Genomic DNA, 16561 nt, shown 5'->3' with positions numbered 1-16561 from the left:
ATTAAACAGAAGTACAACATTTGGCAAAGTTATCGAAGGAATGCTTACAGATCACTTTTTATTTAAATATATAAAAAAAGTGCAAGAAAGTTCCCTTGAAGGAATAGTCAACACATTCTTAGAAGGACAAGACAAAAAACTTGTGGCAAAGTGTTCTTTCTATACTTTTTCTTCTTTGAAATTTAGATATACATTTTGCATAAAAATAAATTAACTTTAATTGTGCTTCTGGATGGTAGTTCCCAGTGCTCAAATCAGGGATGTAGAGGAGCATGTTAAAGAAAACAACAGTAAAACCAAAAACCCCCCCAAACAAACCAGAAAAGAGAGTGCCCTGCACTGAACATACAATATATGCCATAAAGAAATTGGCTACTGTGTGGGGTTAGAAACTTCTTTGTCAACTAGTTTGAAGGCTCATATATTGTAGTTGTTTTTTTTCCTCTTGTTTGGTAGGTCCATCCCAAGCATTAGTTAAGTAATCCCAATTATATAACCAACCCCTGCCCCCCCACCCACAAAAAAAAAAAAAAAAAAAAAAACCCACAAAAAAACCCAAACAACCTTTTAAACACTATTGATGAAGTGGTATTTTAAATGCCCTAAACTGTGATGTCCTGTTTTTTTCTTTTTACAGTATTTGTTACAGTAGTTGAGTGAAAAGCATCTTGTTGTATATAGCAATCATGGGCAAATCCTAGGAGGTGTGGGAAGTGGCCACACTGCCTTTGGCTGTGCCAAGTATGCACCGTGAGCTCTCTGAGCTCCTGGGCTGATCAGTGTGGCTCCTGCCTGCACTACATGCAGTCAGCCCTCTGAGCTCACCAGCTGATCGGCACGGTTTCTGCTGGAGCTCCACATGCACAGTGAGCTTGGCATGTGGAGGTCTGGCAGGAACCTGCTCAGTGCTCATGTGCTACATGGATAAAGAAAGATGTGAGTACACTATTCACACTTCCCTGGATCCTTCCCAGTAGCATTGGTTCTGTCTTAGTGTCTATCCTAATGCACATTCAGCTGCCTGATCTGGTGGTGTTTCAGTACCTGATTGATGCTTGGCATAATTATATTTAAAGGTAAAAGGAATGTGTTTTGTCAGTTCTAGCCAAGGATATTTTTTTATTTGAACGTGGTTTAAGTTGTTGCTTTCTATGATGGAATTAATATGTCAGATTATTTTCATCAGCTGTTTTCAAAATCCATTTGCTTAATCTTCCTGTTTTTCAGCTGAAATGTAGAATTTCATTACATTGGGTCAGTGCATGCATGTACCATTTCTTCATATGAAAAAATGAAATGACTAGTCTTTGACTTGTGCGGTATACTTAAAGGAAAGCAACCCCTTAATTTTGTTTTGTTTTTTTCATTATTTCACATGCATGTTTAAAGTTTCATGAAATTGCATTGGATATTGTATGTACAATGCTACCTGGCACACATTTAAAGAAAGAACTGCAGTTGCTAGATCCAGGCCATTAGCTTGTACGTGAAATGCAATTGATTTTTTAGGGTCTTTGTACACACCATGTTTTTTGCTCTTTCTTGTGCTGTAACTGCATGGCTGTTTGCATGAGTGGGTTTTCCGGATGCTTTTAGAAATCTTTCTGGAGCATTAAAATAAAACTTAAATCCCTTTGAATTGTTTTCACTTTCAAATTGCTTCTACTTTTCTTTTTTCTTCTGTGGTTTGCCAGCTTCCTGCTTCCACAGCTGCATGGCAAGGCATGGACATGGTGGGTGGGGAGCCCTGGCCCAGGGGGCAGTGCTGGACTGTCCCACTCTCCTGTGGTGCCAGCTGGGCACTGGTCTTAATTAGTTCGAAAACCTAGTGTATGCAAACACTGATATGATGCTCCAAAATGAACAAGTTTAAATATTATAAATCTATTTAATTTAATGAGGATTAAAACCTTATTCAAGGTGTGTACAGGTGCCCTAGGAATTTTAACTTTTGGTGATAAACAATGTTAGAATTTTTTGGTGGGGGGAATATAATCAATTAAGTCTTGGGGCATATTGGGCTGCATTGGTAGGTGTGTTGTCAGCAGGGCAAGGGAAGTGATTCTTCCCCTAGATTCAGCACCTGTGAGGCCACATCTGGAGTACTGTATTCAATTTTGGGTACCCCACTACAGAAAGGATGTGGACAAATTGGGGAGAGTCCAGCAGAGGGCAACAAAAATGGTGAGCGGGCTGGGGGACATGACTTCTGAGGAAAGACTGAGGGAACTGGGCTTATTTACTCTAGAGCAGAGGAGACTTAATTAGCAGTTTTCAACTACCTGAAGGGGGGTGCGAAAGAGGATGGAGCTGGACTGTTCTCAGTGGTGGCAGATGACAGAGCAAGAAGCAATGGTCTCAAGTTGCAGCAAAGGAAGTTTAGGTTCTATGTTAGGAAGAATGCTCTCACTTGGAAGATAGTAAAGCACTGGAACAGGTTATCCAGAGAGGTTGTGGACTCTCCATCCTTGGAGGTTTTTAAGATCCGGCTAGACAAAGCCTTGGCTGGCATGATCTAGTTAGAAATAGTCTGGCTTTGAGCATGGGGTTGGACTAGATGACCTCCTGAAGTCCCTCCCAACCCTAATTTTCTATGATTCTAAGTCTTCAACAAAGTGCACTTTATTTTGAAGTAAAAAGCGTCAAACAATTACAGACTCTTAAAGCAGAGATGGTCTTCCTTTCTGTTTATATTGTATGAAGGGGTGTAGGTTGTAGCCATATTGGTCTAAGGACATAGGCAGACAAGGTTCTTTGGGTAAATCTAATATCTTTTATTAGAGCAATTCATATAGTTGGAAAAAATCTTCTTACCAAGCTTTCCTATTTAAATATCCTTTATCAGGCTGAGGAAGCATCTGCAGTTCTACTCTAAGTTTTTTTTTTTCTTCTGGTGGATTAGGTAGTTTCGTTTTTTGTACTGCTTTCCCAGGAATGCTGAGAACGTCCCAGTTTAAAACAGGACTGTATGGAAGATCAACAAAACCATGGATCTCCCCCTCACCCCAATTATGGATTAAGGCCAAGAATACCCAATAATATATGGGGGCACATTTCTCACAAGAAAAACCCTGTCTCCAATCTCAGTTCTAATCCTCAAAGGGAATTTACAAAACACTTTTCACAGGTGAGCCTATGAGCTTCACTTCGTCAACCTCCTGGATACAAAAAATCATGAACTAAATATAGACGTTGGATTTATGATGCATTATAACCTGCCTGACAGCTGACTCCCCAGGTACTTCTCCACTATTTAACAGCTACATTCATTCCCTGCCTGCCCCAGCCTGTCCATCACCCACTGACTCCTCAATTTACATCTTCACTGACTGCCTGTCTTGCATAAATACTAGGGCTGTGTGAAGCTTTGGTCGCTGATTTGATTCGGTGGAGATTCAGCCCAATTTGGCGGCCAAATCTCCAAACCAAAATCGAACCAGGAGACCTTTTAATCTCTCTAAATCGAATCAGAACCCTCCAAATCAATTCAGAGAGATTTGGAGAGACTTGATGATTTGGACATAGACACAGCTTTAAATGTTTTTTTCTACATACTTCAAGGTACAGGCGGCTTGTGAATGCTGAGATGGTGGGATGAATTGAGCATCTCACAGGAGTGCGGGGGGTCCCCATCACGCTCAGCGTCAGACCAAGTAGTAGACCAGAAGCACATCTGGTCCATTTAGGGTCTGCTGTGGAGTGCACGAGGGCCCCACCCCCTGGCTCGGTGACTGGTGCCTCCTGGGTCTGGGGGGGCAACCAGGGTTCTCCCACGGCTGATTGCTGAGCTAGAGGGATGCTGAGGAGGTCCCTTGCGTGCTCGATGGCAGACCCAGAAGTGGACCGGAAGTACTCCCACACACACGCTTCTGTGGGATGCTCCATCTGCCCCACCATCTCAGTGTTCACGAGCCACGCCTGGTACCTCAAGGTATGTATGGAAAACATTTAAAACTGTGTCTATGGCCACATGGATGACTGGCACCACCCGAGTCAGGGGGGTCATATGCCCTCCAGTGACTGGAGCAGGAATCCCCCTGCGGCCAATCTCACCAACCGGGGTGTGGTCCCCCTGCAGCCGACTGTACCGGCCAGGAAGTGTGAGCAGTGTTCCTGGCCCACTTCCGGAAGTGTCAGCGGCACTTCATCCAGTGCCCCCGCTCCCCAGCTGGCACTCAGGGGGGACACCGGGGTTCCTGCCTGCCCCCCACCCATCACCTAAGTGGGGAGCACTGCCTGCCAGGGGGTGCACATGCTCCCCCTGCATGTTGCCACTGTATGGCCAAATCACTGATTCTCTGAATCAGCATTGAATCTTCAGATCTGGCCGAATCAAATTGGGACAGTGATCCAAATGAACTAATCGAATTGCTGTCCCCCAAAGTAGGTTGAATCTGAATCGAATACGGCCCGCTTTGCACACCCCTAATAAATACTAGCCTAGCTTCTGGCTTCTTTACTATTCATTCCATCCAGGAAGAGCCCAGACCAACTGCAGATGCTTCTTCAGCCTGACAAAGGGTATTTAAACCCGAAAACTTGCTAAGAAGAATTTTTCCAACTATTTGAGTTGGTTTAATAAACGATATCAGATTTGCTCAAAGAACCTTGTCTCTCTATGACTGTATGAAGACGTAACTTGACAATGAATCCATAATTTGGGGTGGAGGGGAGGGTGAGGGGTGTCCATGGTTTTGTTGACCTTCCATGCAGTCCTGTTTTAAACTGGGCAGTTCTCAGCATTTCTGAGAGTTTCATTTTTTGTACTGCTATCTAATCCACCAGTAGAAAAAAACTCAGAGTACAAATTTATAACTTTCTTAAAAAAATTAAATCTCTTATTACTGTCTATTATTACTGAAAAAAGTAACCTACAGTATACATAGGAAGGAGGTAATTACATACCTTATCTTATGGGTATGTCTGTGGTGCAGCGAGTGGTGTAGTGTTACCTTGGGTATCAGAAGCATTCTGATCACAGCAATGTGAAGTTCCCATGCTCCCTTGATTTCATCATATATTGGTTTTAAAAAAACAGCTGAATGTGTTGCACCCAAAAAAGTTGGTACCTTCCATAAGGATTGTCCATTGCAGAGCTTCACCTTACTATTCCTAATGGTTTTTAGTGGAAACAGTTATAGTTTTAGGTATCACTGTTGCTACTATTCCATGAGGTGCAACAGGAAAAATCAGAGGCTTACTTAACTAGGTTATTTGCTAGCTCATTATCTAGCTAGCTTATTATTTAGATCAGAGGTGTCAAACATATGGCCTGCAGGCTGGGTCTGGCCCAAAGAGCCCTGCTATCTGACCCCTCGTGCTGCTCTGGGTCTGAACAGACCCACATGGGGCACAGCATGCACTGGCCCAGCCCTGTGCATAGGGGTTAGAACATGTGCCATGTGGCACCAAGCCCAGCTACTTTAGCACTATGCCACGTGGGTGAGTGTATGTGGTATGGATCTTGGAGCACCCGGAATGGGTGTTGCATGCAGCACAGTCCAGCCAGGGGCATATAGTGAGGATCCCAGACTGGCTGGAGTGGGTGCTGTGCTGCATGTGGTACCCACTCCAGCCAGTCCAGGACCCATGCTGTATGCAGTGACTATCTGGAGTAGGCACCATGTGTGTTGCAGGCTGGCCTGGACAGGCACTATACATAGCACAGCACCTGCTCTGGCTGGTCTAGAATATGCACTACATGGGCCTTCCTGGACTGCGTTGTACACCGCACCCACTCTGGCTGCTCTGAGATCCACGCTGCATGCAGCACAGGTCCCCGAATGGCTGGAGCAGCTGCTGAATCTGGTAAAATAGAGGAAGGCTGGGGGGTTCTAGCCCATGGATTGGTCCTGTGCCACCCCTATTGCCCTGTTTTAGAAAGCTGTTAAAAATCCTGAAAAAGTTAACACTTAAGTGAACTTCAAAAATTCTGTATCTGAAAAGTAGCGAGTTTGTAAGTTAGGGCCTATTACTTTCAAAGAATCTTAAGGAAAGGAGCTGGGCTCCCAACTTGCGTTGATATTCAAGGACATTTCTCCAATTTCAGTACCAAATTATGTGAGAGTGATTACAATAAAAATTCCTAAAATGTGTGCTTTTTGAATTACGTTGAAAGGAAGCCTAAGAACAAGGAGCAAAGAAGCTGTCAACATCTGGCTGCATATCAGAGGGACATTTCTGCAGCAGTTTAGCTTCACAACATTTGATGCATGAACAGGAAGGGCAGAAGTTAATGATCATGCTTGTCTGTTTCCTGGCGTTCTGTAATGTGTTGCAAGAACTTTTATGTGACAATAATGGAGTGAGATTCTTGAACTTGTATCAGGAGAAACAACAATTTGCTTTCAAGACATCTTTTTTCTCTAGGCCATATATTTTGTAATTTGGGAACGAAAGTACCATGTGCTCAACATTTTAACTTTTATGTGTAAAAACAACCCTTCTGCTTCTACAATTTGTATATCTAGTGTATCTGAAAAATACCAAAATGTTCTGTTATTGTTTAACAAGCTATTAAAATAAATTGAATGCTGCCTACAAACATTATGACCCTGAAATCGTCAAATTATGAACTTTTTGTTCCCTTTGTACTTTATGAGTATTTCAGATGACTAACATTAATGTTGCCCATTGCCATTTTCAGGCTTTGCTGTCTGTACATGATACTGTTGCTCAGAAGAACTACGATCCAGTGTTACCTCCCATGCCTGATGATATTGATGAGGAGGAGGACTCTGTTAAAATAATCAGACTTGTCAAAAACAGGGAACCATTGGTAGGTTATTGTTTCTTTCACTTCTTTTTTTTCTATTATGAACATGGGTCATGGAAAATGCGATTAGATTGTTTTATGCAGATTTACCCATAAGGATGAACAATGCTTATGTAAATTCTGTGTTCATATTATTGCTACTAAAATGAGTCAAATGGGTAGGCTACATGATGGGTTAACCATGTATGCAAGTGAGTTTGACTAGTAAAATAACTAAAGTATAATTTTTAAACTTTAATTTGTTAAAGGGAGAGAAGAAGGGTAGGTGAAATACCCAGTGAAATCATGACCATTGTCTTGAGCTGTGCTTGCTAGCTTTAAAGTTAAGAATGTAATCTTTTGTGGCACTAAATATAGACTGCAAAGCACATCTTTAAATGCCTTGACTTGAAATCTGGCCTAACTTAAGGTATGTGTTATGAATACCAGAAAGCTACTGTCTTTGTGAGGATATCTGGAAAAAAAGAATGTGCTGAGCCAAATGTGTATTACAAGAGTATTAGAAGGTAGGTGCACTAATTTGGCTATTCTATTTGCCTCAGAGAGTGTGTGACATTAAAAAAAAAATAACTATATAACTCTTCTCTCTATACCAACAAGTGCTTTGTTTTAGATTATGTTGAATATTTGTATTAATGGAAAAGAATCCTAAAGAAATATCTTTACAGTTGCTTTCAGAAAGCAGGTTTTTTGTACAGGGGTGATGTGAGGAGAGTGATGCCTACGTTAGGCATACAGTGGTAGCTTGTCTTGGAGTGGATATCTCAGTAATGCCCACATTCTTGTTGGATTTCTGGCAACAAGAAATGAGTTTTAGCATTGACTGACTCTGGAGACCCATGAGTACAATTAGAAGTTTGACCATATGGAAGGATTTTACTTGGTTTTAACATTTTTAACAGTTTTTCCACAAAGATTTAAATCACAGGTCTGTTTATCAAGATTTCATTTTTTTTTAATCAAGCAAAGTGTTAAGGAAGAAAACAAAGTTACTTTAAGTGTTAATGTTAGGAATGAGCAAGGAAAAATTGTACCTACTTTTCTCCGAAGCATGAAAAAAAGTCAACATGCCTTTTAGAATGAGTTCAAAGTAAATAACTTTGTTTTTGTGCAAATGAAAATGCCCTCGTCATTGTCTTTCTTGAATCTATGTTGCAGTGAGGCTGCTCCAACCTGTTGTAATTACTTGCTTAATCAAGTCTGCTGGTGCGTGTGGTAATTACCATTCTCCAGCGGACTCCAGTGTCTTGTGTATTAGAGTCCCCGTGCTGAAAAATGGTGGCGGGCGTGGATATTGTGGACATGTTATTGTGGAATATTTTCAGGAAAAGAGACATTAACTCTTTTAATGCAAACGTGTTTTTCAGAAAAGTAAATGCAGTGACTTAGGGTGACTGATTCTGTGAAGTACTGTATTATTGTTTCTTACTATCTGAGAATTTAGGACTCTTCATTTTGGATTTAGGTAAATAAATCCACAGTTCTGCAAATGTGATTGACTTGTGTTCAGTAGAACTGTCAGGAAGAAACAAACAAATAGGTAGCCAATTTTTGAGAGAAACTAACTTTTTCAAGCTTTTACATGGAAATATAAACTCCATTTAAATGGAATATACATGAATATGCTATAGACCAAAACACAGATGTGATTCTGTGTGCATTTATCTACATGGATTCTAGTCCTGTGTATGCACCCAAAACACACAATACTAAATTATTTTGAATAGCAGTAGCCTTTGCCTATTCACTTATGGAACTTATGTGTACAAGACCGTAAGGGACAAGACAGCCTCAGCCCATACTTTTTCTTCCTGTAATTCATGTTTTCTGCTTCCTGACCTATCTGCCACTGTGTTGCCTGTCCCTTCCCAGTCTGCTGCATGCCACACACAGGGTGTTTATGCTACTTCTGGTGTCAGATGTTGGCTACCCCTTCTCTGTGCTAGAACTCTTTTTATATACCTGACTACTGTAGTTACTTGAATCCAAGATGAGGAATTTTTTTGAGGATATTGTGGAGGTGAATTTAAGATGCCCCCCCCCCCCCCAATAATTAGATTCTGTACTTTAAAAATTACAACAATTTTATAATCTAATTATAAATCTAATTATTGGGGTTGTCTTAAATTCAAAATAATCTTGGATTGGGGTAAATATGGTGCCTTGCTTTGATTTGTTGTTAATTTGATTTGTTGAAAAACAAGTGTTTACTTTGTTTTTATTTGGGAAGCAGCAGATAAGCCGGTGGACTAGGAGGCTGTACATCTGTGAAACCATGAAAAGTGTTTTTTAGTACCAATGCATGCTGCTATGGAACCTTTAATCACATTCTCAGTCTCCGATATAGCTCTCAAACTCCTTATTTTCCCTTTAAAAATATTTTAAACTGAACAGTGCCGTTACATCTTTGTGTCTGCTTTAGGGTAACTTACACCTTTGGCTAGCAACACCAACAGTTTTCCAGGTTTCCAAGTTCCAGCCTTAACCTCCTTCTCTTTTAAAGCACAAAATGAGGAGCTGCACTGCACATGAAGCTGAAAAAAATCCTGGAGCTGAACATTTCATAGGAATAAACTTTCTTGCCAGATTATACACCCCTCATCATTTAGGCAGGCCTAGCAGCAACACAAATAAATCTGCTTTTTCAGGATTTCAGCAAAACCAAAAGTGCTTTTGCATTTAAACTCAAATTAATTGATGTTTGAGGATTAAAAAGAAGAGCCTTCTAAAATGGCCAAAAATGTAAGGGGAGACTTTTTTTAACTCACTTTGCTTATCTGCACAGTGTGCTGTATGTGAGCTACCATTGAAGACAAGACAGCTATGCTTTTTATATGACTTCCTGATTGTGGGACATTATCCTCTTAATTTAGAATGGCTGTAAAAAAATCTCCGTAATTCTTTTCAATGAATATGCTTTCATTTATGTTGCATTTCTTTCTTGCATTGTGCCTATTTTAGAATTATAAAAACACCATTATGGCAAACACAAGGAATATCCAATTTTTCTATTCCCTAAGTTCTCCCCCAGGTGTTTTAGTATAGGGTGATTCAACCCACCGGGCCATGTTTGTTTCTTGGATAACTATTCGAGACTCCTTTCCCAAAGAGCAAAGTATCAGTTAGTGTGTGAGAATAGATGGTTTTATGTTTTGAAGGCAAATCTGGTATAAGAAATGGCCTCTTTCTGTCCAGGGTGTTTACTATTTCTCATTTATCAATTTTCAGCACTGCTTAAGCCCCAATCTGTGGATTGACCCAATCAAAATAGTGTAATATGTGTACTTGGAGTATTTAGCCCCAAAATTATATTCTTTTATGTTGTTGTTATGCATCTTAGTCTATACTGGTATGTCTGTGCTGAATGAGTGAGCTTTATTAGCAAATAGGAGCAACTGTCACATTCTGTAAGATAGAAGGGACAGATTTCTTTTCATCTGGTATAAATGACAAAAACCTTGTGTGTAATATTATTAAATAATGTATTTCAAATAGTTAACAGTTTTTTATGAGCAGTTATCATTCTTATTTGTAGACTGCAGTACACATCTGTATTGTATTTACCATTTTCAATTTTATATCAAGTATTTTCTAGTCTAATATACTTACCTAGTATGTCTTTGCATAATTTATCTTTTTTTTTAAGGGAGCTACTATTAAAAGGGATGAACATACTGGTGCAATTGTGGTGGCTAGGATAATGCGGGGAGGAGCTGCAGACAGAAGTGGTAAGTTGTATTTGTTTTTGGTACTGGCCATTCAAATTTAAAAAAAAAAAAATGTTTTTTATCTTTTGAGTTGTTTGTTTGCATGGAATGTAGTAGAACTACAAAAAAGATGAGCAGAACCCTGCTCTTCTCCTCCCCACCCCACCCCACCCCACCCCACCCCCAGGGTGGATGGGCTAGCTTGGGCCCAAGCTGTCTGCTCCAGCCAGCAGGGAGGCATGTTCTAGCAACTCTGTCCCCTGGCTTTTGCACTGAGCCACTGCAGGCATGTGGTTGCATTTTCAGAATCAAAAGTGAATGTCTGTTCACTTGCTTATTGATTCAGTCTATGCAATTTAGACTAACCTGCGAAGATTGAATCGATTCAGTCTTGGGCTTTTTGATAGTCTGTACTTCGCCCTGGGGAGCTTCTCTCCCTGCAGCATGCAGGGTCTGGCTCAGGCCCTGGGATTATATGCCTCATAGCCCTGTCTCTTTCTGTCATGTGGCTCTTCAGTTATGCACAGGAGTTTACCCTTTTTTAATTAGCAGCCAAACTGTGCTCCTGCTGTTGCCACCTCATGCAGCCAGCTTAGCCTGCTGCCTGCTCTTAAAGTAACAGGAGCCCTCTGGCTCTCTGTTACATTGAGAGACTGGTTGGTATCTAGGATTCAGTGCAAGGAGGCTCTCTGGTCTTGAGAGAGATAGACTTCAGCTTGGCAGAGAGGGAAGAAGATGAGGGGTGGAGTGTCCCAGCAGCAATGGGGGAAGCTGTCCCCCAGTTAAGGAGTAAAACCTCTTGTCTACCCACTTCCCCCCAGCAGGCACTGCTAAATATCGTGCTGAGTGAAAAAACAGAACCCATAATTTGGAGGTACAGAGTACCTCCTTATCTTCATCCCCCAATTCATTTCCCCAAGCACTTAGCTGCCAGGACCTGAGAGCTTCCCTGACATCACTGCCCAGTTCCTAGCCCCTCTTCACAGAGCCCAAACTACCACATAGCTCCATTGATACCAGTGCCTCCCAGCCTCATTTCTAATGCACCTGTCCCATCCCCCCCTTAATTGGCTCCTGGGGCTCATGTCCCTCTCACCTACCCATAGTTATGATACTGGTAGTTGGGAGAGGTTTTAGATAATTTTTTGGACACAAGGTGCCCTTCCTCAGGTCTGGTTCCTTGTATTTCTCTATATAACTTTTAGATGAAATTAAAAAGTAAATTACAATAAAGTATTTCAAACATGAAAGGTCTGACCCTGTTGACAAAAGTAGGATTTAGTTTTGTTTTATACAAATCCATTTGCTTATCTGTAGTGCAAGCACTTTATACAATTAATAATAGTATTTTAAAAAGAGTGTGCATTTTTTGATGGTGTGTAGTTTTAGTTGGTCATTTAGTTACTGGTTTTCATTCAGAACTTCACATAACATCCTCATAAAGTCATCATGACTGAGGACCTGGATAAATTATAAATACTTACATGTATGTTAAATATTTGAAGGAAATTCAGTGCACTGAGTGAAGAAAGTATAGTATTAGGTGGAAATGGCACACTATAGCAAGCTTCTTAAAGCTCAGAAGACTTCAGTGGATATAACTGATTCCCAAATCTAATGTAAATGCACAGCTGTTTCCTACTAAGTCATGTCATGTGCTGATACAGAAGTAAACAAGTGCTTCATTGCTCCCAAATAATATTGTTTCTGTTGTACTGCCTGCCCTTCAGGTGGTAAATATTACAACCAATTTCCAAAACCTTCAGCTTTTGGTTCTTTTCCATTTCAGCACCACTGGACATGTCCATACTATGGCGGCACCATGTCTTGGTCATGATGTTCCTGTGCACATGCCACCCAGTTGCTGCCTCTTACATACTGCCAACCCAAAAGATGCTAGTGTAGGCACACCTCTGCACACGCTTTTAAACCTTCATCTCTAGCATGCTTGGGAGGGGTTAGTGTCATTGACCTCTGAGCATCTACACTGAGGTGTGCTCAGGACTTTCCCAGCCAGAGCGTTCTACTCCCTCAAAGGAAATTAAAAAAGGGCATATTTCAGTATCGTAATAGGTAAGTGGGGCAAATGAAAGGCTTCCAGGAGTTTTTGTCACAGCAGGTGCAGCGTCTAAAATGGTTGGCTTATCCTCCTCCTTAACCCTACCCCAGACACTGAATGAGCACACTTTTGCATATATGCTTGTTTTGTTTGTATTTCTGTCAAGGAAGTTAATTTTACCTTGTTTTCCATTGGCAATTGCTCCTACAACATCTTTAAATAGATTTAAAAGTATATCCAGATCCTATTCCATGTACTATGTTAGAAATCTAAGCCCTTGTCCGAATTCTGCCTGCAGAGCTGCATCAGCAAGTGGTGTAACAAGATCATACCAGTAACTAAGCTCTTGCAGGAAAGCTCCGTGTGGATACAGCTCTGATGGTAGAAGATGGCCTCTGATTTTGGTGACTCTTGTGTAGCTTTGGCAACAGAAAAATCTTGCCAGCAAAGATGTATCCATATTGGGAAGGTGCTGCTGCTGTAGATAGAGACAGCAGCCCCCATAGTGTAGATGTAGCCGAAAGGGGGCTTAAGGAGCTTTTAGCAGTCTAGATCTTTATGTGCAATCCAGTTCTACTCTTGTGTCCCAGAAAAGCCATTAATGTGCCTGCCTCTTAATCATAAGCTCCTACACCACAATAAGTGAAGAGAAATACAACCCAAATCCCATAGTCTAGAGGTTAGTCACTTGCCCAGAATGGAAAGGAAGGCAAAAGATGGGCTCTCCTTTCTTCTATTCTCCCCCACCATCTTTTCAGGTAAGCATATTCCCTTTGGGCAATTTGGATGTGGAGTCTTGAGTCAGATGCCTGAGAGTTCACCCCACACCATGCGTAGCATTTCCTGTTGACTCTCTCTAGGCAACTTCCTGCTCAGTGCTCACATGCTCTGGAGGTGCATAAGGCTGCCCATTGCGAGAATGGAGTGATCTGTGTACCTCCCCAGGGATAATGCCTCTATTGAGGTGAGATGCATGATTTTGGGAGGGAGGGCCACATAAGTTTAGGCATCTAAGAGGTGAATAGGATCTGGGCCTTAGTATTTCCTTCATGAGTGTAACTTAGTAATTTTTAAAGCAAAAACAAATTGCCTTGTGATCAGTCTTGCACTGTGTATTCTCAACTCCCATTAATCAATGAAGAATGCTCAGCATCTTGCAAGATGGGATTTGAAGTCAGTATATATGTATGAGGTTTTTTTTTGTCAGACTTGAGCTGTCCAACACTAGGGAAGTGGGATAAGTGGTCCTAGTATCTGTATACTAGAAAGAAACTTGGAAAGTTGAAGGCACAATGCTTTTGGAAGGATGGAAGAGAAACAATCTATCATCTATCTCAAATTCTTCATGATGATCTTGGCTACTGCAGTGTTTACCATATATAGCATCTGGAGCAGTGATTGTCAACTAAGGGGCCTTTTAAGGGTGCCATAGGATGTTGTGGAATATTAGCACTGTTTGATGTACAAATGCCTAGACATGATTCAAAAGATAAACCTAGATATTTCAAATAGGAATCCATAGTGTCAAAAATATTCTGACCTGTTGTGGGCTTACAACAGAAGTTCCTTGCAGCAGAAGAACTGCTCTCTTAATTTTCTGTAGCCAGAAAGCAAGTAAAAGGTAAGAGCTGGCTTTTGAGGGGGTTGCCTTGGGCCCAGTGAGGGGCACTTTGAATCTAAATAGGTTAAGAACCATTGAGGTATAAACAAGTTGTAGAAATCGGTGACTCCAGCTTGGAGGGAACAAACAGAAAAAACGTAGAAGGTCTGAATCTTGCTGTAAATTGTATTAATGAAACACTATAGCCATTTAACAACAAATAAAGCATTTTATTAATTGTGTAGGACTTATTCATGTTGGTGATGAACTCAGGGAAGTCAATGGCATTCCTGTAGATGATAAAAAACCAGAGGAAATAATACAAATTTTGGTAAGTGATAAACATTTTTAAACTAGTTTATCAAAAATTAAAGTATGTCAACAGATTTTCTGTTTCAGTGTATCTTTCTTTGAAAAAGTATGATACAAGATGGATTTTTTTTCTTTTTTCCTTTCTTGGTACCATTTTTTGCGTCCCTATGTCTCCCTTATCTTAAAAAATGATGCGTCACACTTTGTTATGGTTCTGCTTATAAATGGCTTATGAAGGCTTAAGAAATTATGAAAGATCATAGAAAAGTAGTGCTGAAAAGGACTTTGTGAGGTCTAGTTCAACCCCCTGCTCAAGGCAAGAGCATCCCTCACTGAAGTGTCCCAGCCAAGTGTCTGTCTAATCTGCTTTTGAAAGTTTCCATGCCTGAAGATTCTACAACTTCTCTAGGTAGCCTGTTTCAATGCTTGACCACTCTCATAGTCAGAAAGTTCCTCCTAATTCCTAACCTAAACTTCCGCAATGCAGCTTGAGGCCATTGTTCCTAGTTCTGTCACCTACAGCTAAGAGAGAAGCTCATCTCCATCCTCTCTAACAACCCTTTAAGTATTTGAAGACCATTATCAAATCAGTCTTCTCTTCTCCAGACTTGGCAACCTTAGCTCTTTCAGCCTTTCCTCATGAGTCTCATCTCCCAGGCTTCAGATCATTTTTGTTGATCTACACTGGACTCTTTCCAAACTGTCCACATACATTTTTTAAGTGCAGGGCCCAAAACTTCACACACTACTCCAGGTAAGGCCTCACTGGTGCTGAAGAGAGTAGATGAATAACTTTCCTTGATTTGCAAGCAACACTCCTGTTAATACACCCCAGGATGCCGTTGGTGTTTTTTGCAACAAAAGCACGCTGTTGGCTCACATTTACCATATGGTCCTTCTCTGCAGTACTGCAGCCTAGCCAGCCATTCCCCAGTTTGTGTTTGTACATGTGGTTACTCCGTCCCAAGTGCAGGACTTTGCACTTGCTCTTCTTGAATCTCATCTCATTGATTGTGGACCATGTCTCCAGTGTCTCCAGGTCATTCTGGATCCTACTCCTACCTTCTGGAGTGTCCACAATTCCACCCAAACTGGTGTCACCTGCAAATTTCCTAAGTATGCACTCAATCCCATCATCCAAATCATTAATGAAGATGGTAAACAATACCAGACCCAGGACAGACCCCATGATACCTCCTCTCAACTAGACATTGAGCCATTGTGAGGACTCCTTCCTAAGTACAGTGATCCAACCAGTTATGTATCCACCCTACAGTACTTTAATCGATATTTCCTTAGCTTGTTAATGAAGATAATGTAGGAGGCAGTATCCAAAGCTTTGCTAAAGTCGAGGTATACCACATCCACTTTTCTCCCCTCATCTACAGAGCCTGTCACTTTATTATAGAAGGAAATGAGGTTGGTCAGGCATTACTTGCTCTTAGTTAATCCATTCTGACTGTTCCAGATCACCTTGTTCTCCTCTAGGTGCTTCTTGAGAACCTGCTCCATGACCATTCCAAGTATAAAGATCAGGCTGACTGCTCTGTACTTCCTCTTCCATTCCTTTCTTAAAGATGAGCACCATATTTACCCTTTTTCCACTTATCTGTGACCTCACCTGACCTTTGGCTCTGAAATTACTTCAGCCAGTTTTTTCAGTACCCTCAGGTGTCCCCCATCTGGCCCTGCAAACTTGAAAGCATATAGCTCAGGGGTGGGCAAAATGGCAGATCTGGCTGGCAGTCAGACTCCATTTCCCAGCAGCCCCTGCCCGCATGGCTGGGGCCAGGCTTCAAGGACACCCCAGCTGCGCTGTGATAACACAAGTCTGGGGTTACCATGGAGACTGGCCCAGCCATGCTGGCAGGGTGTGTGGCAGGGCAGGGGGCTGCTCCAGAGCCACTGGGATCTTGTGCCAGGGGCAGCTTGGTCTGGGGCCAGGGCAGAGCCACACTCTGCAGCCTGCGTGCTCCGGGCAGGGGTGTGCAGGCAGTGGATTGTGTCTCTGCCCCAGCTTCTTGCTGCAGATCACTACAACACTACATGAGCAGACAAGGAGCAACAAAATCTTCCTGCGGGACCAGGGACTGAAGGCAAAAGGTATG

General features: G+C 41.6%; 1 protein-coding gene across 7 annotated transcripts in view; it reads left to right on the top strand.

The window, feature by feature from the left end:
- Positions 1-16561, top strand: part of MPP7 (MAGUK p55 scaffold protein 7) — a 277171-nt gene that overhangs the window by 193755 nt on the left and 66855 nt on the right. For all 7 annotated transcript variants that reach the window (XM_059729112.1, XM_059729113.1, XM_059729114.1 and 4 more), the window contains 3 exons: positions 6647-6778; positions 10422-10503; positions 14387-14472. In XM_059729112.1, coding sequence (XP_059585095.1) covers positions 6647-6778; positions 10422-10503; positions 14387-14472 — 300 coding nt within the window. The remainder of the gene's footprint in view (positions 1-6646; positions 6779-10421; positions 10504-14386; positions 14473-16561) is intronic.

Source organism: Alligator mississippiensis, chromosome 5 (assembly GCF_030867095.1).
Source record: "Alligator mississippiensis isolate rAllMis1 chromosome 5, rAllMis1, whole genome shotgun sequence".
In the NCBI taxonomy this organism is placed as follows: Eukaryota; Metazoa; Chordata; order Crocodylia; family Alligatoridae; genus Alligator; species Alligator mississippiensis.
This window is presented reverse-complemented; position numbering and strand designations above follow the sequence as displayed.